General features: G+C 56.0%; 1 protein-coding gene across 2 annotated transcripts in view; it reads left to right on the forward strand.

Moving 5' to 3' along the window:
* The first annotated feature begins 581 nt into the window (after window positions 1–581).
* The window catches only part of SMARCD3 (SWI/SNF related BAF chromatin remodeling complex subunit D3), a 33,814-nt gene continuing 13,083 nt past the window's right edge, over window positions 582–21,312 (forward strand). Inside the window, exons 1-2 of one of the 2 annotated variants that reach the window (XM_079152215.1) lie at window positions 582–725; window positions 2,549–2,690. In XM_079152215.1, the coding sequence (XP_079008341.1) occupies window positions 2,652–2,690 (39 nt within the window). In that variant the 5' untranslated portion in view covers window positions 582–725; window positions 2,549–2,651. The remainder of the gene's footprint in view (window positions 726–2,548; window positions 2,691–21,312) is intronic. The other variant, XM_079152216.1, reaches the window with a different exon arrangement.

The raw sequence follows: 21,312 nt of genomic DNA on the forward strand, positions 1-21,312 counted from the left end.
AGTGTGCATTGGGAGTGTGGCCACTGTGTATGTGTGTGTGGGCGGGGGAAGTCCTGGTGCAGGTAACCTCTGCAGCAATTAGGGTGCTCTGTGAATCTGTGTATGTGTACCTGTATGTGTGCACGTGTGTGTGTGTCTGTGAGCTGCGGGGACTGTATTGTGGGTAATGTGCACAGTCACATAGGATACTCTGTGGGTCTGTGCATGTGTGCACACCTGTGTGCCTACATGCCTGTGTGTGATGTGAGTGTGTAGGGGGCCCTGGTGTAGGTACCGTGTGTGGCCAGTAGGATGCTCTGACTGAACCTGTGTGTGTGTGTGTGTGTGTGTGTGTGTGTGTGTGTGTGTGTGTGTGCTGGCGCTTGTGCCCCTGGGGGAGGGTAGCGTGGGTAAGGAGCGCAGCCACTTGGGATGCTCTGGCTGTAAATCGAGGGTACGCAGGTGCATGTGCAGACCTAAGACATGTCCGCGAACCGGCTGAAGATCACCACCTATCTGGGTCTGGCAAGGGCCACCGCCTGACTCTGAGATGACGACCACACAGACGGGCGGATGGGGCGACGCTTCCTGCTCCGATCCCTAACTCATTATTAAGCTCCTCGATCTTTGCAGACGCTCCCTGCGCCTCCCCCGCTCCGGGCTGCAGCGGCGCAGGCGCCGGGCCGAGCCGAGCGCCGAGCGGGGAGCGGGCGACCGCGCTCCGGGCCGGGGTCCCCGGGGAGCAGGTGAGCGACCCGCGCCGCGCGGCCCCCAGGCCCTGGGCGAAGACGCCGCCCGGCCGCGCTGCGCCAGCGCCCCCGCCTTCCCTGCTGGCAGTACCCGCCTCGCCTCTGTTGGCATCCTCCTCCTCCCCCTGCCTGGCTGCCGGGCATCCCTCCTCCCCTGCCTGGCATCCCTCCTCCCACTGCCTGGCATCCCTCCTCCCCTGCCTGGCATCCCTCCTCCCCTGCCTGGCATCCCTCCTCCCGCTGCCTGGCATCCCTCCTCCCCTGCCTGGCATCCCTCCTCCCTCTGCTTGGCATGTCCCCCTTCTCCCTCCCGTCTGGCATCTCTTCCCTCCCCTCTGCCTGGCATTCCCTCTGTCCCCTGACTGGCATCCCCTCCTCATACCTTTCCTGGCACACTCCCCTTACCTGGCACATCCCCTCATCCCTACCTGGCATCTCCCTCTCCCTTTCTGGCACCTTCCTCCCCTTCTCCTTTCCTCGTGTCTGTCCCCACTCCTGACTCCTCAGCCCCCAAACCTAGTGCCTCTTCCTCCTGCCCCCTGGTGCCTCTTGCCTGACTGGCAGCCCTCCACCCAGTCCCCTCTGACACCTCCTCAGCCTCCTCCTCCCTCCTTGCTTGGCACCCTCCCCTCCATCCCTCCACCTGCACTTGCCTTCCTCCCTCTGCCTGGCACTGTCCTGCCTGGCACCTTCCCTCCTCCCCCTGTCTGGCACCTCCCTCCTGCCTCGCACTTTCCCGACCTGCGCCTCCTGGCATCCTCTTTCTCCTACCCCTGCCGTCTGGCATCCTCTCCCTCCTTCCTACCTAGCACCTTCCCCTGCTGGCACCCCGTCCTCCCCCTTTGCTGGCATCTCCCCTACCTAGCACCTTCTTGCCCCTCTGGCACTTTCCCAGCTTCCAGTTGGCATCCTTCTCCCTGGACACCTCCCCCATTCACTTGTCCCTCTGTCCCCTGCCTTCCTGCAGGGCACCCCCAGCCCCGGACTTGCGACCCTTCCCCTACTCTCCTCCTCTTATGCCAGCTCCAGCAGCTGGCTGCCACACACCTTCCCACCCTCACCCGTCCCACCCTCTCAGCTTCCTCCCTCCTCACTCTCCTTCCTCCTCGCCCTGACCACAGTGGAGCCTTAGTGGAGACGTGGCCAACGCCATCTATGTCCACATTCTACATGGACCCCAACCACTCTGAAGCCTGCCCCACCCCTCACGCACCCCCATCCCCACAGCACCGTGTTCTCCCTGGCCAGGGACTTCAGTACAGAAGTTGGGTCTGGCCCCAGCCCTAGACCTTCCTGCTCTTCCAGGCACGAGGGATGCTAGTGGGTAGGTCCCAGACAAAACCAGGAGGCCACACACAGGGGGCCCTGGATGGGCTTCTGTTAGGAACAGGCTGATCTCCTGTCCACTGCCCTGGGAATCCCCTGGTGCTGGTTACCATCCCCACTGGTCAGCCTCCTTCACCTCAAAGCCCAGCGCTCCCTCTACTACGTCCATGCCCCCAAACCGCCTTCCCCTGCGGGGCCTGGAGCTGCCTGGAGTCTCAGCTCCTGTATCTGAGTTCTCTTCCTGCAGGACCTTTGGGCCCATCTCCATCTGCATCTGGCACATGCTGTGCCCACCCCATGCTCTTCCTTGGGCCATTCAACCTGACTGATCCTTGCTGTCCCCTAGTCCTGGTTCCTTCCTATACAATTTCCTGTCTTCTTCCTCAGACTCCTATTCTGGGAGTTTGGCCTTCTCATCAGTCTCCTGAGGCCCTTTTGAATCTGCCTGGGGATTCAAGGTCCAGCCCGCCCCACCCACTGCCCTCTCCTTTCAGATCCTCCTCAGAATGGCCCTTGGTGCTGCAGGCGAGGCGGGCTCTGGGCCCAGGCACCGAGGGGGCACTGGATGACTCACCCAGTTGCAGGACCCTGCCATCTATGACTCCAGGCCTTCAGCACCCACCCACCGTGGTACAGGTAGGCTCTTCTTCCCCTCCAGCCAGGCGCAGGGGTTCCCACGATCTTAGTCTGCCAGCTCTTGCCCTGGCCTCGTCACGTGGTCCCTCGCATGTCTGCCCCTGCTGGACTCCTGAATGCCCTGCGCAGTGCCTCTCCTCACCCTTCCCGAGGCTGGAGCCCTCTCTGACCCTGCTGACATCTGTCATTTCTGCCGCTCCTCCATCCCTGCACTACCTCTTGTGAGTGTCCCCCTCACCTTCTGGTGTCCCTGGGTCCTGCCTCTCAAAGCCACTCTGAGCCAGGGACACACTAGTTTGAAGCAGAGTTTGGCTCATGTGAAAGGGTCTGGGGCTCTGGCTTCTTCGGCCATCCTCCCTGCCCAGACACCCAGAGACACCATCTCTCCCCTCGCTTGGGCACAGACATCTCATGCACACGTGCAAGTGGACACATACATGTACACACATTCGTGTACGCTCTGCTAGATAGAGGAAGCTGAACACCTGGCACAATTTGGGCTCAGAAAGCTACCTCGGAAATGCAGTGCAAACTTTGGCAGGGCCCCAGCAGGCGCTTGTTCTGATGAAAGGGGTAGTGGTGGCTCTGCCCTGCCACCAGGTGGGCCTCAGCAGTGTTCCCTCAGGCCATTGCTTATGGATTGGACCCTCCTGAGCCTCCTCTCCAGAGAGTGGGCAGGACCGCCTGGCTAGTCCCATATCAGCCCCCTCCAGAGGGATGCACAAACTTGGGACAGAAAAGCCACCTGCCACCCTGGGAAGAGGTTAGAGTCAACTCTGAAGCTGGGGTCTGGCTATAAGGCCCACCTGTCACTCTGGCCAGCCCCACCTGCCAATGAGCTGGATGCTTCCAGCCCAGCGAGAGGGTGGACAGGCAACCAGGCAGAAGGTGCCCAGATGGAACAGACCACACACTGAGGAGGGGACACCAGGAGAGCCCTAAACAGGTTCAGTTTGAAGTGATTCTCAGAAGACTGGGCTGGTGGGGTTGCTGGTGCTGTCGGGCAAGGGGTGGACAGAATGAGGCCTCTCTCAACCTCTTCCTCCTCGGAAGGGGACAAAGGAGGCCACTCTCCTGTTGGCTGCTCCTGCACGCTCTCCCCTCCAGCCTCCAGACGGGCCTTGGACCAAGGCAAAAGGTGCTGGGCTGTGGCTACTGGGGAAGCCTGGCTTTCCTGGCCCTGGGGGATTAGAGTCACATAGGGTGGCAGTGAGCCAGTCACATGGTGCAGAAACAAGTACAATGCAGGGACGCCCTGTCCACACCCAAAGCCCCAGGCCACTGCCCACAGGAAAGTCAGGTCCAAAACTGAAGTCCCAGCTCCCTACAACTTGTCGGCACCTTAGCAGAAGCGCAGATCTGTTCTTTAGTCTGCAGTGGTTGGATTTTAAGTGTAGATTCCTAAGAAAAGGAGTGACAGTTGAATTCAGTAAGCTCTTCCTAAATCATGGGACTTCAAGTTCTGGGGTGTCTGAGGGTGGAAGCCATGTTGAACGGAGAAGGAAGAGGCTGGGAGGCTGCTGAGGTCCCTGGGAGGTGTACAGGAGCTAGCCCCCCATGTAGCAAGTCCTCGGAAAGGGCAGCCTCTTGGAGGTAGCCTGAGTTGACCCTATAAGGACCCATCCCAGTAGGTGTGCCCAGGGCTGTTCAGGCCCTCGATGGAAGGAGGTGATCTCACTGAAGGGATGGAGCGTGGAGAAGAGACGGAAGAGGACTGGAGTCGGGAGCAGGGGTACCTCCTGGTGGCCCCTGGTCATGGGATGACTCCAGGGGAGTCACAAGCCCCAGTTCCCAGAAGGATGAGGCAGTGAGAGCAAGGCACAAGGGGAGTGTCACATTAACATAAAATCGGCTTTCATTCAGTGTGGAATTCTTGGTGGCCCGGGCACGTGCTTGGGCATTTGGATGCTGGTGACAAGACCCCGCTGCCGGGCCAGTGTCTAGACAGTGGGCGTGCGTGGCACAGGTGTGCAGCAGCTGGAGGCTGCCGTGCCCCAAGCGCGCCCACAGTGTGACTGCAAGTGAGCGCTCCTTGTTAGTGAGTGTTAATTGGCAGAGGTAATGAGCTGGAGGTGTCACTGGAGGCCGCACTGGGAGGAGGCTGAGCCTACCAGCGAGGTGGATGGGCGAAGGACCCTGGGCTCTGGCTAAATTCTGAACCCTCTGGAATTGCTGCCACAGAGGGGCCTGCCTGAGGCCACTGAAAGTCTCCAGTGAGTGGGGGACATCTTGTGGGGGCTGTGGCTGTTGTCCCCTAGTGTCGCTTATGGCAAGGAGTGCGGGAACCCTTGGTTATTTGTAAGAGACCGTCTGAGAGGGTTGTGGCCCACTTCAGCTGGGCCGCCATTTGGGATTACACACACTCTTGGTTTGCTTCCTGGGCTGTGAAACCAGTTTCTTTGTGACCTAAACTTATTTCCAGGGAATTTGAGAATGTGCCTCGTGAGCGTGTTCCCCACACATGCCTTTACTGGATGGAATTTACAAACTTGGACCATCTCCCATGCGAACCATTTTTCCAGACTGAAGAACATTCTGGGGCCTGGAGTGAGGAACAGTGCGCTGAGGGAGGGGAGGGGAGACGGTGCATCTTCTCGCTCCAGAAAGGGTTTGAGTCAGTGGTTTGCACATATAGTGGGCGAATGGGGACAGAGGGAAGGTGGGGTAGGGACACATGTGGTGGCTAAGGGTGAGGTTACTGCACAAAATGTAAACCCGGAGGTCCTGAGACCCCTGCTACCACGATTCACCCTGTTCTTAAGATAAAAACCAAACCACTTGTTCAAATCACTGTGGTTTTCTGCTCCTGTCTCCTCTGGGATGACATAAAGAGGACACAGTGCAACAAAGTTAAGCAGCATCCTCAACAATGTTCCAGAAGTTTCCTAGGGCTAAGGCAAGGACTGGCACGATACTCTCCAACCATATAAATATAGTGGACCCCGCTGAATCCAAAGAAAAAATCGAGAGCAACTAGAGGAGTGCTTGCCTCCTTCAGGAAGTACTCCCTGTGTTAATATTTACAACAGCGTTTCCAATAAATATTGGGTAGCAGGAAGGCTTATCTACAGTTGAAAATCAGTAAAGAGTCACATTCTTCCAGCTGAAAGGATAACTGTAGAAAATAAAGAACTCTGTCAGCACGTGTGCGCAGCAGGTGAGTTTGAGGGATGATGGTCCCTACGCTTTAGGTGCTGAGCCTCCTGGGAGCTAGGCGAGGGTGAGGGGTACCTTAAGAGGGGAACCTGGACTGAAGCAGAGGCATGGCCCTGAGGCCCGCATGTGAAGGCAGGCTCTGTGCCTTCCTGGCTTGCTTCCCTGGGGCACAGGAACAGGAGCGGATGGTCCATACTGGGCAGACTCCCCGAGAGAAGGGCTGGCCCCAGGGAAATAGCCCTGATTTCAGCCCCTTAGTTTGCCCACCCCAAGAAAGGGACATGTCCCCCAAGTGACAGACCCTTCCCACCTCATCAGGCCAAGCCTTTCCCATGAGGAAGAAAGGTTCAGAGAGGGGCAGAGGGTTATTCCAGGGTCTTCTCTTCTGGAGAATACAGTAGAAGTTTCCTTGTGGACTCTGGAAGACAAGGGGCAGGATCCCCTCAGCAGTGGGGGTGGAGCCAGCCACACAGCTGACAGTGAGTTGATGCTCAAGTCCTCATCCCTTCCTGGGGACAATGGCCACTTCCCTCCGCTGGGTTTTACTTCCCATGTATGTCCCCACTCCGTCCATTTCCTCCTTCCCAAGTCACCTCCCCCAGACCATGCCACTCTTGTCTTCTGCCAGACCACCGAGATAGCCATCTAACTGGGAACCCATGCCTGACCCCCACCGGGTAGGCAGGACGGGCTTCCCGGAGCAAACCTGGTCCCTTTTGGCTTCCAGCAGCTGCCCTCGCTCAGGCCCTTCCTGAATGTTCTTTCTGCCTCCCAACACCCTTCCTGGCTCCCTTTGCCTGTCTAATTGCAGTCCATTGGTATCCCTTCCTCCCAACTTTGTCCCACCCCTGATTAGGGATGAAGTCCCACTTTTGAATGTCTTGTAGGATGTATGTGAGTATTTAATTGTAGTGCTCCTTAAAGGCATGGGTTGCGCTGTGCTTTCATCAGCAATGCCTTGCCTCAGTTTCCCCCCAAGCCCCCACGTTGCCGCCATCCTTATCCTACCCAGGTCTCCTTCTTCAGAAGAAAACTCCAGGCTGCTCAGCGGTGGAGTGCATGCCTAGCATGCATACTTTTCTGTATGGAAAGGAAAAGTTTCTGGAAGCAACCAATGGACAAATGAGGTGGGGGTAGGAGGTCGAGGTGGCTTTGGCAGTGACTCCAGTGCCCTAGTACTGCTGGCCTCCCACCTCACACCTCTACCTGAGGGCATCCACTGGAGCTACTCCATGCAGGAGCTCAGGACTCACACACGCAGGTGTCCCTCCTGCGGTTCCCCTGGGGGCAGGCTCTCCATATTCCAGCTTCTTCCCTCTTCAGGTGTTGCTATGGTCTGGACCTTGGGAGTCACAGACAGTAGACCCTTCCTGCACCAAGCCACCTGACCACCCTCCAGCACTTGGAGGCAGTTCTCTGGGCTACCTCCTCCCGAGACATTGAACCCCACCCCTTCGCACATTCTTTCCTAAAGGCCTGCAGGCAGCTCACTACCTGTGGGTCTGTTAGGTGAACACCACCCCATGCCAGTCAGGCCAAGTGTCCTGTCTGCAACATGGGACACAGGCCTTTCTAGAAGAACTCAGCGACCTGAGCACTGCCCCCTCTGCAGAAGGCCACACACGCGAGGAATACCCAGGTCGCCCAGTCACCACTTGGGTTAAAATGTGCTCAGCATGACTCCTGCAGTAGGTGTCCTCTGGGCCCTGGAGCAGGTCTCCCTTGGTACCAGGTCTCTATTCACACTGCCCAAATTGCACCACTGGCCACCGGCTGAGAATCCCCTCTTGTCCTGTATGTCTGAACTCGGATGCAGAGTTAAATTCGTTTTAGCCCCACTTTTCATCCGGCTGCTCCCACCCAGCTTATGCCATCTGCATACTTGAGAGGCCCGCCTTCTTTGGCTTTAGTAAAGTTGTGTTTGTTTCCCTTGCTAGGGAGGGAACCAGGGCCTCATGCACGCCAGGCAAGCACTCTACCCCTGGGCCATGTCCCCAGCCCATGAGTGAAGTATTCCATTGGAAAAAAAAGACGAGTTAGCAAAGCCCAGGAGAGTGCCCTTGTCCTTCGGGGTGACTGTGGGTGAGCCCTGAGCAGGTTAGACTGGCTTCAGCAGCTGCATCCACAGGAGGGGCCCCAGCGGGTGGGCTTGGAGGTGTGCCCGCAGGTGGTGGGGAGGCTCTGGCCAGGTGGGAGCCTGAGTAGGAGGGGCAGAGCTTCAGCTTGAGGTCTGTAGGCTCCCATTCCGCACCCCCCAGCAGGAGGCATCTGGTAATGGCGCCTTTTCTTGGCTCAGTTTCCCCTCTCACCCCCCCACCCTGGACTACCACCCCACCCCCATTTTACCCAAGTCTCTTAGTCCAGAAGAAAATGATGGTGCCCCAGACCTCACCCCGCTTCCTCAGCAGCACCTCAGATTCTAAAGCAACGGCACAGAGTCACCCACACGCAGCAGAAGAACCAGGCAGGCTGGGCAGAGGAGCAGCTGATGGCCACCGAGGGCTCATGGCGAGCTGTAAGAACTGCACTCAGTATTTGCCTGGTTGAGTTTATCCTCTCCATGGCCCTGTGAGGTTATAGGCACTATCCCTTCTAAGATGAGGACACTAGGCACAGAGAAGTTAAGTAGCTTCCCCAGGACTGTGCCAATAGCTCCAACTGGGGTGCCTCTACCACATTGGGCCCTCAGAGGCCCGTGCCTACCAAGCCTGCTGGCCTGGCAGGGGCAGAATGGCCCCCTGTGTAAGGCCCTGCCCCAGCCCTTCCTCTGCCCAGCCCTCAGGTCAAGGTCGGAGCTAGTTAACACCTTACACGAATCCGTCCCCCACTTTTACATGGATTACTGGGCCCCTGGGAGCATTCGAATTTTCAACTCCTACAATAGGGAATGGGAAGGGAATGTGGTAAACTGGGACCATGTCCCTTGAAAAGACAGCTCCTCCAAAAGGGACAGCCCTCCCTCAGCCCCACCTGATTGTCTCCAAGTGTAATACTAGGGCTTGGATTATCAGCATTCTGATTTTTAAATATATTCTGGAAATCTGGAGGTTTTTTCCCCACATGAAATCTCCCAGGTTTTGAGGTTGGTGCCTAATTAAAGTGTTTAAAGACACAACTGAAGCAAAGCCAGTCCTATCTGCCCCTCCCACTGGTGTCACACGCCTGATCTTCTCACCATCACCTGTCACTTGCCATCTCTTCTGTCCCTCAGCCCAGAACCCAAGTCAGCATTTCTCATCAAGAACCCAAGGACCCCAGGCGTCAGAGGGCCCAGCTTGAGAAACTGCATGAACAGCTGCAGCCACTTTAGGTGGCCTCTTTCAACAATGTAAACAAAAAGCAGAGCCTAGTCCAGAGCCTGAGGTTCCGCCCTCAAGAACAGATCAGTGGGCCATCTGGAGAGGTGTGGCCCATCAGTCCTCAGGGATGGACTGCATCGCAAGGGCCAGGGGCTGCGTGGAGCCCCCCTCAACCTCTCTGCCTCTGTCTCCAGGGAGGACCCTTGTACAGCCAGGCCAGCAGGAGAACCATGACCTGGAAGGGACTTTGACCTCATGATCAGAAAATGGGGGTCTAGGGCTAGGGATATAACTCAGCTGGTAGAGTGCTTTCCTTGCAAGCACAAGGCCCTGGGTTCAATCCCCAGCAACACAAAAAAAGGAAAAGAAAAAAGAAAATGGGAGTCTAAGCCCCACTCACCTTCAGTGGGCACCCAGCTCTGGCTCAATCATTAGAGAACGTGCTAGGCCTTTTGTCCCTGTCCTTGAAGTGGATGTGCTGATATCTGGGGTGTTAGGAGAACCACGTTAAACAGTGCACGACTGGACTGTCTTGCAGGCCAAGCTCCTGCAAGATGCTCGTGTCCAGCTGAACATCTCAGTGTCTTCGGGGTGTGATATGTCGACACAGATGCAGTGACCTGCTGGTATCTGCTTAACAAGTGGCTCTGGGTGGGCAGTGGGAGGACTGCACAGTTCTGATTGTGTCATCTGCCTGAGTTGTGGCATAAGGCCTCCCCCCAGGGCTGACGTTAAGTTACTGACCTGGCACTGTAGCAAGCCACTGGCCAGATGTTACTACACTCAAGTACATTTGCTGAGAATGGAAGACAAAGCACAAAGTGTGTCCGTTAGTCTGGAGAGAGGCTTTGTCCTGCTGCTTGTCCTTTTTTAAGACATCCAGGAGAGACTCGGATGAGGATCGATGGTCACGGAAGGTGCACAGCAGGAAAGAATGCACAGACCTGAGGTTCCGAAGCTCTCGACCCGCCAGAATGCTGGGCTCATTCTTCTGAGATGACCAGTTACAGCAATAAGTATAAGTGTCTGCTTCTAAATCTAAAAAGGCAAGTGTGTTGTGGGTACATCGAAGAAGAAAAGTGAAGACTCAGAGGTAGAGGGGTGGCCAACAGGCATGATATAGCCAAGGTGACAGTGGCTTTCGTCGGTGCTCGTGACCTAATGAGAACATTCACATGCAACATCTCAGCACTGTTTTGCTATCCACATTAACCCAGCAAGAGAAGTCAGGTGATGGTGTGCCCATTTTAAAGGTGAAGAGACTGAGGCTCAGCGAGGTTAATGTGACTTGGCACTTGGGTCCTCCTGTTGGTAGGTTGTGGAATGAAGACTCCAGCTCAGTCTGGCCCCAGGTTCTGCCACACTGTGCAGACAGAGCACGTGGTTCCGAGGACTCACTTTCAACCATGCTCCAGGAGAACAAGGCCGTTCTGAGGCGGGGCCGGCATGGAGAATGGCTGTTCAGCAGTCCCATGAAGACCACCGCAGGAAGAGCGAAGGGCAGTAGTGGGGTGAATTATTTCACCAGGATTGCTGTAGCAAAGTACCACAGACTGGGACAGCACGCAGCTTAGTGGAAGCATGCTAGCCTGGTGTGCGTGAGGCCCTGCGTTTGATCCCCAGTACCACAGAGTGGACAGTTCAAGCCGCAGATGGTCCTGGGCCTCTCTGGCTGGTGGGGGCTGTCTTCTCTCTCTGCCTGTCGCCTCTCCTGCCTGCCCTTTATGTCAGCACACCAGTCCCATTGGATCAGGGGCCCACCGTACTTCCTTGCTTTACTGGATTTCCTCTCCAAGGACCCTCTGTCCAAATAAGGCCACACTCTGAAGTTCTGGGGGTTAGGACTCCCATACAGACTTTGGGGGAGCATAATGCAACCCATACGGGGACTCTGATAGCTGCCTTCAGTACCCGGAAGCGTCTTGTGGGAGGGGAGAGGACGAGCTCAGGGTGGCTGGAACTTCAGGGATGTGACAGCTCAGATCCTTGGCCTCACCCACCATGGGTGACAGTAGAGTCCCTCGGCCCATGGGCGGGGGCTGCTGGGATGCTGGCTTCTCACTAGCTCCTGGTCTCCCACATGCAGAGACAGAGGGAGGCCTCAGCCTCCTGTGCCCGCGGTCACCTGGACAGTCGGTGCTCCTGCCCAGCCAGCCCCCACCCTGTGCCTACAACAGTTCAGCCCAGCTCAGCCCTGGCCACTGATGCTGCCTCACCAGAAGCACAGGGCAGCTCCCAGAGCATCCAGACTCCTTTTCCGGGGAAGAGGCAGCCCACGGGGCCCCTGGCCTGTCTGCCCTGGGAGTCATGCCGTTGCACACCCAGGCTCGAGCCAGCCTCAGGCTCTTCCTCAGGAACTCTGCATGCACCCTGTGCTCTAGGATGGGCAGCTCAGGTGTGCCACATCCCCTGCCTGTGCCGAAAGCTGCTGGGGGCATCTTCCCAAGGTAGGAACTGACATCAACTCCTCTCCGTGGACTAAGTTCTGCCTTTGGGAACCCAACCTTAGACCCAAAGAGCTGATCATGCCAGGTCAAGGAAATGGCATATGCAAAGGTCCTGAGGTGGCAGGAACTCAGTAAGTTTGAGGTCTTGGTGGAGACTGGTATGGCTGAGGACATCCACAGGGCAGGTCCAGCCCTGTGGGCCCTGGCAAGGAATTTAGGTTCTGTCTTTGCAGTGAAAATCACTGTCAGATCTTAAGCAAGCATGTACTGTGGTCCTAGTTTGATTTTTTTTAAAAAGATCATTCTGGCTGCAAGGTGGGCAACAATTGGAGAGAGAACAGAATGAAAGAGGTGGGTCCAGGGGCTGGGCCATAGCTCAGTGGTAGAGCACTTGCCTAGCACGTGTGAGGCACTGGGTTCAATCCTCAGCACCACATAAACATAAAAAGAAAGAGATAAACATATAATAACATAAAAGAAGAGGTGGGTCCAGAAGAGAGGGGGTGGTGACCTGGCCCAGTGTGGTGGCAGGGGAGAGGCAGGGACGAGGGGCCGTTCAGAGGTGGAGTCAGCAGGCCTGCCTAGGAGTGGGTGAGGGCCAGCAAGGGAGGAGGTCAGTAACTCAGCAGCCCAGCATGGAAGCCAGAGCCCCTGGCACATGCTGGGGTCAGGCCGGCAGCTGAGTGGCGAGTGGCAGGAGGACTGGAAGGCACTCCCACAGGCAGAACCCAGGCAGACGCAGGACTGCAGGGTGCGTGTGCATGCGTGGGATGAGGCAGAGGCCACTGGCGAGGGAGGCGGGGTCTGTATGGACATGGGGACAACCTGCCTCTCTTGTCCCCCTCTCAAGTTTGAAGCTGTAGTTACAGCCTCAGCCTCGATTGGAAACCTCACAACCCACTTGGTCTTTTTTTTTTTTTTTTAATTAAAAATAATAAACAGCCGGGCGTGGTGGCCCACACCTGTCATCCCAGCTGCTCGGGAGGCTGAGGCAGGAGGATGGCAAGTTCAAAGCCAGCCTCAGCGAAAAAGCGAGGACCTTAGGCAACTCAGTGAGACCCTGTCTCTAAATAAATACAAAATAGGGCCAGGGATGTGGCTCAGTGGTCGAGTGCCCCTGAGTTCAATCCCTGGTGCCAGAAAAAATAATTTTTAATAAGTAAATAAATAAACTCATCCAGCAGGAGTGTCTGCAGCACCCCCACTTCCTCCCACCGCCTACCCACAGTAGGGCCAGGCAGACTGGAGATGGGCTGCAGCCCACTGGCCTCGGGCAGGTCATTCTGCCTCTGTGGACCTCAGTGTCCCCGCCCGTGAAGTGGTTGTGTTCACCTGTCAGAGGGTTCACATTAACTGAGCTGAGTCCATCAAGGACTTTGAACATGGAGCACAGTGCAAGTAGTGCGTGTCAGCTGTCCTTGGTGCTAGTTTTGTCCTGCCTGTCCCGCCAGTCATGACTCTCACCAAGCATCTCTTGGGGTGACTCTCCCTGGCCTTCAGTAGGTGCCCAAGGCAGTAAGGCCTCCAGATCACCATACCCTGTCCCACCTGTGTGCACCCTGCCCAGCGGGCCTCTCCTTGTCATTGGCTCGGGCTCTACTCAGGTGCGCTGTTCTGAAATAGTTCCGGGGCCACCTTGCTCCTACCCCTGAGGGTGCCCTGCACACCCCCAGCACAAAGCCCTCCATCCACCTCATCCTCTCAGGTCCCAAGGTGGGCAGAGCTAGTCCTGGCCCGGAATGGCCGCCCTTCTCCCAGCACGCATTCCCTGTGTGCAGGAGGCCGCGTGGTACGCTGGAGGCCTCCTTTCCTTCAGATCCCTCTGCCCCACTTCCCAGACCTCAGCTGCTCTGGGCCTGACAAGCGGCCTCGTGGGGTTCTTCTGGGTTTTAGTCCAGGCAGTTCATGCCGTGATGACTCCTGAGTGTCCTGCTCCTTCCCCGCAGCCTTGGCACAGCCCCTACCAAGTGTAGGGCCACAGGCTCCCCATGTGGTGGCCTGCCCTGCACACTGGCACAGCCCTTGGCTGTTCTCTGCCAGGAAACTTGTCGGGAAGAACTCAGACTCCCAGGGGATCCAGGAGCCCACCATGGTCAGTCGCTCTGAGTGATCACATGGCTGGTTTCTTGGGCCATGGTCGACCCCTCATGTGTACCCCACAACTGAAGGGCTTGGAGGGCTCCTTGGCTCCTCTAGCCTCTAGTGGGGCCAGTGGGCATCAGGATCAGCCAAGCCTGGACCTGGGGACAGTGCAGGTCAGTGACCTGCTGGGAATCCAGCAGTGTTGTCAAGAGACTGATAGGGTGTTGGTTAGGTGAGCCCAGCCGGATGCTGTGCTGAGCTCTGCTCTCGCCAGCTCAGAGCCACTGTGAGCCTGTTTTGCAGATGGGGAGGGAGGACCAGATGGGTTGAAAAATGTGTATGAGGTTAGGGCCACCCAGTGTCTGAGCAGGGATTGAGCCCAAGAGGACCTGACTCTAGAGCTGGGGCTCTCAACCCGGGAGGCAGTTCCACCCTCCAGAGACCAGGGACTGTGTCTGGAGTACTGTGTTGGTTACACTGGGTAGAGGCCGGGATGCTCCTAACACCACACAGTATACAAGACAGTATATAAGATTTGTGTTTTTTTGTTTTGGTTTTGTACTGGGGATTGAATCTGGTGCTTAACCACTGAGCCACATCCCCAGTTCATTTTGTTTTTTATTTTGAGGCAGAGTCTCACTAAGTCACTCAAGGCTTTGTTAAGTTGCTGAGACTGGCTTTGAACTTATAATACTCCTGCCTCAGCCTCCTGAGCTACTGGGATGACAGGCACACACCACTGTGCCTGGAAGTGTACAACATTTGATAGCAAATCATCTCAGACTGGGGGTGTAGCTCACTGGGAGAGAGCACACTAAACACCCTGCTCAAAATGCCAACAGCTCCGAGTTGAGACACTGTCTCCTGGAGCCTGGGCTAAGAACCACTGTACCATGCAACCTGCGGACACTGGATGGGGGGCCACGGGTCAAAGCCTGGGGAGGCCAGAACTCCAGAAGAAATGGAGCAATGGACAGGCCAGTGACCAAGTCCTGGCCTGAGCCACACTGGATTACCAGGTTAGAGTGGCAAAGGCAAGAGCCCGGCCTCCCCACCTGCCACCTCCCTCCTGCTGATCATACAGGGGAGCAAGGAGAGGGAGGGGAGCGCTGGCTAGCCTTAGTTGCAGAGTCGCAGGAACCAGAGGCGGTGCACCAACAGGTCCAGACGCTGAGGACAGCCCCTACCCGTCAGCCCCACCGCTCACCCACAGGGGTCCGTATGATGCTCCTTGGCCACTACCTAAGCTTTTGAGTCTGGGAGGAAAAAGCACTACTGCTGACTTACAGGTGTGCTGTGTGGGGCCCTGGGGGCTGCTGAGCCCAGCCTCGATGGTGATCGGTCCCTAGTCATGGACAAGCCTCATAGGCCCACTGCCTCAACCTCACATGCTTTCACCAGATCACCCAGACAATCTTGTGGTCAGATTTGCACAGAGAGCCTGTTACCATTCTTGTCACCTCTCTGACCCTTCTTCAGGGCCAAGGTGCATCCTCTGAGCTCTCTAGACCTATGGCCGCCAAGTGGTACCAGGAAGGCAGGGCAAGGTGGAGTGTCCTCGGGAACACAAGCCCCTGAAGAACAGCAGACCAAGGTGGCTAAGTGGAGGATGGGGAGGTATGTTTCTAGAATTTGTATTCCCAATGTTTGAAACAGTCCACTTGAGATTTTTTGAGGTATATTTTAAGAGAAAATTGAGGGTAATTCAACTTCAAAGTAAAGGTTTCTGGGGACTTTGATTTCCTTCTTTAAATGGGAAGTGCTTGGCCAGGCGTGGTGGTGCATGCCTATGATCTCAGTGACTTAGGAGACTGAGTCAGGAGGATTGCAAGTTTGAGTCAGCCTCAACAATTTAGTGAGATGCAGTCTCAAAATATATAAATAAAAAGGACTTGGGGTAAAACTCAGTGATAGAGTGTCCCTAGGTCAAGTTCCAGTGCCACAAGGAAGGAAGGGAGAAAGAAAGAGATGTCTAGGAGAGGTGGAGGGTGTGGATGTGTGTCTCTGTCATTCTTTCCAGCAGACATGCCTTCTGCAAGGGCGCACCAGGGAGGGGCTGGGGGTGAAAGAGGAAACTCAAGGACCTTGAGGTCAGGAGGCCCGATTTGCAATCCCAGCTGCACCCTGCAAGAGCAAAGTGACTTTAGGCATGTCACATGGCTCCTTAGAGCATCATTGTCCTTATCTCTAGAATGGGACTCCTACCATGCCCCTGGGAGTGCATCTACAGGATTAGACAGGTCAGTGTGTGCTTTCAACAAGGTCTACACAAATCCAAGATCAGGGTATTATTCCAGTGATAACCTAGACTCAGATTGTGACATTGTCCAGCACTTGGAAGCATGCTGGAAACCCTGAAGGGACTCAGTACGCTCCTTCACCTACTACCCTTTTGATTTATCGGAGCCTCTCCTGGTGGCAGATACTTGGGAGTTATTAGCAAACACGACAGATAAAAATCCCTGCCTTTTTGGAGCTTCTACTCTAATGCGAGAGGAGAGAAGTTAAACATGAACATAACGAACAGCAGACTGTCCAGACTGTGGAAGGCCACAGCGCTGTGTGAGAAAACTGGGCCGAGGGAGAAGGCGTGTGGAGGGCGCAGGCACTGCCATTGTTAATACCGGGTTGTGCAGAAGACATTTGAACAAAGACTGTTGGCAAGTGAGAGCCGTGCAGGTCGTGGAGGGAGAGCGCCCCGGACAGAGGGAACGCAAGCTGGAGAGTAAGGAAGGCCAGAACCTCACATTTCCAAAGAGCCTCAAGGAGGAGGGAGCCTGGGGCACAAGGAAGAGGGACAGGAGGGACAGGGGACAAGAAGAGTTCAGGGAGCTGGGGTTGGGGACCTTCGGGACCTCACCTGGAATCAGATGGGGAGCCCCAGGAGAGTGCAAGCCCAGAGCGATGTCTTGTGTGTCCCTCTTTATTTGTTTGTTTTGAGACAGGATCTCACGATATTGCCCAGGCCGGTTTGAACTCCTGGGCTCAAAGCCTCCCGAGCAGCCAGGCGCACGGTGTGCATCGCCATGGCCTGTAGTTGTTCTCTGAACCGACCTGTGGTTTATTTATCAATGAGTGACAACTTTGTACTCCTTGACATCATAAAGCTGCACAATTAGGGACACAGCAGATAAGCAGAGCCTTCAAGGGAACAGCAGTTTTCATCATTTCGCCCGTTTTCCAGTACAGGTGCACAGACACGGGAATGCAGTTTGAAGCCTCCAGCCTCTGTTTAGAGGACTACTCTGGTTGCCATGTTGAGAATAGGTGTTGGAAACAGGTTTGGAAGTGGGCCATTCAGACCTTGCCTTCAGATTAGATGCAGAAGCAGAGAAAGACAGGATTCTGGATGATCCTGAGCGACTGGAAGGAGGGAAAGTACAGGCTCAAGTTTGAGCGATCCATTAAAGATCTGGGGGAAATGCTGCGTGGACAATTGGGTATTCGTCTCAGGGCTGGAGAGGGGCCTGGGCTGCAGGAAACCCGAGGAGTCGCCGTCAACATGAAGGTGGTACCAAAAGTCGTGGGACTGGATGATGGATGATGTCTCCTGAGGATGCCCCCAGGGTGCCCCATGTTGAGAGGGAAGAAGAAGAAGAGCTGGACAGCTGAGGAGCCTGGGAAGGGGGAGTCTCAGAGGCAGAGGAGAGTCGAGAAGGGGAAGGAGAGTTCCTGCGAGGAGAGAGGGATCCCCTGTGTCGAATGCTGCTGTTACTTAAGCAAGATGAGTCCTGGGAGTCAGTGGTGGCATTTGACAACGCAGAGGTAGCTGGTGCCTCAGTGGTGGCCTGACCTACGAGGTGTGCACCTGATGGGATTGGGGTTGGGAGGGTGGTGAAGTCAGCCCGTGCAGAAAGTCTTTGAGAAGGTTCGTTGCAACAGGACGACAACCTGTAAGATAAAAGGCGTGAGACGGGCCTGGGCTGAGGAATGACGACCCCGCGCATGCTGGCGAGAAGCGTCCAGGGATGGGAGCTGATGCTGCCATGATGAGGGTCCGCTGGAGCAGTGTCTCTGGCCTGAGAGGGACGGGGGCTCCCACATCGCAGGGTGGCCAGCTTTGGGCTGAAGCACAGGTGACCCGTCTGCGGGAACAGGAGGATGTGGGTGAGAGTCTCTGCAAGTTATTTGGAAGCTTCCATTTCCCCAGCAAAGTGGACAGCAAGAGCATCAGATGGGAGTTGGGGGCAGGGTGGCGGCTGAAGCAGGAGATGAGAACTGGTCCTGCGCACAGGCCGAGGGAGGAGAGGGTGTGCTGGGCAGTGCCAGGCCAGGGAGGCTCGTAGACCATCAGGGTCATTGTACATCCTCCCCGGGCTCCTTCTGGTGCAGGGAGGAACAGGTGAAGCTGGATTTAGCTCTAAGGAAGAGGGTTGAGGGTATCTACCAGGGAGGTTAAAATAGCAAATTTTATGTTATGTATATGTTACCATAAAAAAGAGGGGCTGGGGTCATAGATCAGTGGTCTTGCACTTGCCTAGCCACTGTGATGCCCAGGTCCCATCCCCAGCACAGACAGAAAGAGTGGGCAGGGAAAGAAAGGAAAGAGAAGACATGTGAGAGAGGAAGGAGGGGCTGCCGTGAGTGGCACAGATCATCAGAATGGCCAGAAGTTTCCCAGAGCCACCGCTTTGGGTAGCAGGGAGCTGGACAGAGTAAGCTGGAAAGAAAGGAGGTGGGGGTCAGAGAGAAGGGTGCATGGGACTGAAACTGGGGGGCTGCAGCCACTGCAGTTGTGGAGAGATGACACTAGAAGGATGGGGTTGAGGGAGAGGGGAGGATCACTGGGAGACAAGTGGCCGAGGAGGTAGTGGGTTGACAGGAGCCAGACAAGACCCCTCTGGAAACAAAGGCTCCCTATATGGGGTGAGATGCAAAGCCAGGGGCTTGGAAACAGGAGTGAAGGGCAAGGAGGACACCCACCCCATCCTGAAGCCAGCGGTGAGGAGACCTGGAAAAACAGCTCCCGCCTGGAGAGTTCCAGGGGAAGCAGGCCCTTGGGGGAGCCTGCTTCTGCTATGAGAAGACAAAGGGGGTGCTCGCAGAAGAGCTGGAGCAGATTGGAAATTCAGTCCATGATAGTGGAAGAGGCGGAAGGGTTTCAAGGGTTGGTGGGAGATGAAGCAGAAGCAGGGTGCATAAGACCTTCTGGGGGTGCAGCATGTGGGAGCCACAGGCAGTCTGGGGATAAAGGGCGTCATAAGATTGAATTTGGGTCCTGGAGGCAGAACGGTGACAAGGCGAGGCTGACTGGTGGGCTCAGGGCAGGCGAGGGAGCCCCAGGTCAGAAAGCCAGGTCCACCAGCTATGTCCCTGGGTGTCTGACTCATACATCCACTGCCTACTGCTGTTAGGGTTCATTCTTCCCCCAAACACTTTTTAAGGAAATGAAGATGAATATTTTTCTCTATTCAGTTTTTTGCCCTTGGTGACACCTCCAGCCACGGAACAGAGTGGCTGGCTCAGAGAGCTCACAGCTCTCTCTGAGTGCCTGATCAAATTGGTAGCTGAGGCCAGTTCTGCCTCAAAAGTCCTCAGAAGCTTCCTGAGGAGAGGGGCAGACATTAGGCCATCAGGAAGATGGCCCTGATGCTGGTCAGTGAGGTGCAGAGGAGAGGGGAGACCTGGAGCTCCAGCCAGGCTGGGGTGCAGACAACTGGAAGGACAGCTGAGGGGCTCCCAGCCCAGGGAGTGTGGAAGAGCCAGGACCTGGGCTCTGGGGCTTGTGATGGGGGACAGCACTCTGCACCTTTCCAGCATTCCCAGAGGTCTGATGAAGCAGCAGCACCCTCAGTTCACAGATGATGACAGACATTCCCCCAGGGAGGAAGTAACATTGTCAGACATAGAACTGGGCACAAGCAGACCCCTAGGCCATAAAACTGCCAGGCCACCTCCCAAATCTGGGTCCTCAGCTCCTCAGTAGCCAATGCAGTAAGGACTAAGCCAGCTTCTATAGACAGATCAAGAGGCAGGAAGCCTGGGGCGTGTGTGGGTAACTCCCTTGGAGCCGTAAGCACTCAGAATACCGCAGGACCCCAGGGAGAAGGAGGGCTTCAGAAGGGGAAAGGGGATCTTGTGGGGGCTTGTGGGCTTCCTAAGCTCCTCACCCAGGAGGCCAGGAGAGCCTGAGTTGAGTCCTAAACTCTCAGAGGAACAGGAGAGCTTTCTGTGGGGTGACCTTTCAATAGCCCTGCACGTCCCGAGGCCATGCTTCCCCCTTGTTTTGGCCCTGGGTTTCAGCCACATCAGAGTCCCTGACTCTAGCCGGCCTGCCAGGTGTTGATGTAGAGGGAGATGGGTGGGGCGTGAGGGTGACTCTGTGACATATCCCTTCCTCCACCAACCTTTTTGTCCCTGGGTATGGTCCTGCCACCACCAGGCAGAGCCATGCCTGGGCGTGGGGGCATTATAGTGTCCCTGAGGACCCCAGAGAAATCCCCCACATCCTTAGCCTGGAAGCCGGGCTGGGTAGCTTTTTTTTTTTTTTTTTTTTTGTATAGCGCCGTAAGCTGTTGGGCGTGACCTGCTTCAAGAAGACCACCTAATTAATGGTGGCTGGGAGGGGAATGAAAGAAAACTGGCTGTGAATCCAAAATGTGCCTTCCCTCTGGGCCAGCGGGATGCTCAGAGCCCCAGAGGCCGCTCTGCACTACTCCTGCGACCAGCAGCTCCGCTCCCCGGTGTTTGCAGTTCATTGTGTGTGCAGTGTGTGGGGTGGGAGGGGTGTCAAGGAGCATCCCATTAGACTGAGCAAACCCACGCAGGCAAAGGGAGAAAGGACGACTGTTCACTCAGCTAACCTTTATCATGCACCTGCCCACCACGCAGGAACCCGGGGACCCCACGGTAAGGTCTTTCCCTGATGATGGGGCCCACGATGGTGGTGAGGGCTCCACCGAGCTGTGTGGCAAGAAGCAGAGAGTGACTCTGAGGACAGGAGGGAGGGAGTGGGGTGTCCCTGAGGACCTCGCTCAGGAGGGGCTGAGAGCTGGGCCCACACTGCACCTGCTGGCAGCACCCACTTGCCGTGGAGGCTCGTCTCCCTGCTCCCTCATTTCCCTCCCGTCCTTAGCGCCTGTCTGCCTTGGTCCCTTACAGTCCCATGGAGTCTCTGAATTTCAGAGCAGGAAGGGCCCTGGGAATCTTGTGGCCAAACCCCTCCTTTCACTTCTGAGGAGGCAGGGAGATAACAGCCACTCGCCCAAGGTCACACAGCTATTTCATTGTGCTCTTTTCGCCTTGTTGTTTTTTTTTTTTTTTTTTTTGCTTCTTTCTATCATATTTGTTTGTGTGCACACGCACACACCAGCGTTTGTACGGTTGTGTAAAACTAACATAGAAAGGCAAAGTCACACCGAGAGACAGCCCCCTTCAGAGTAGCAGAGGTTTCCTGGGACAGAAACGTTGACACAGGCAGGGAGGTACAGGGAAGGGCAGTCTGCAGGAGGACTGCGATACCCCTAGACTGATCTTCCAAACACCCTGTCTGCTGGTGAGGTTGGGGTGCAGAGGCCCCTCCCCCATCTCTGAGGACTGAGCCTGGCTCCAAGGTCTAGCCAGAGTTCCCTGGGGGCCTGAGACTTAGGACAGGTAGGGAGGGAAGGAAGGTAATTCCAACTCTGGGTCCCCCTGCAT

Source organism: Sciurus vulgaris, assembly GCF_902686455.1.
Source record: "Sciurus vulgaris genome assembly, chromosome: 8".
Classification (NCBI taxonomy): Eukaryota; Metazoa; Chordata; class Mammalia; order Rodentia; family Sciuridae; genus Sciurus; species Sciurus vulgaris.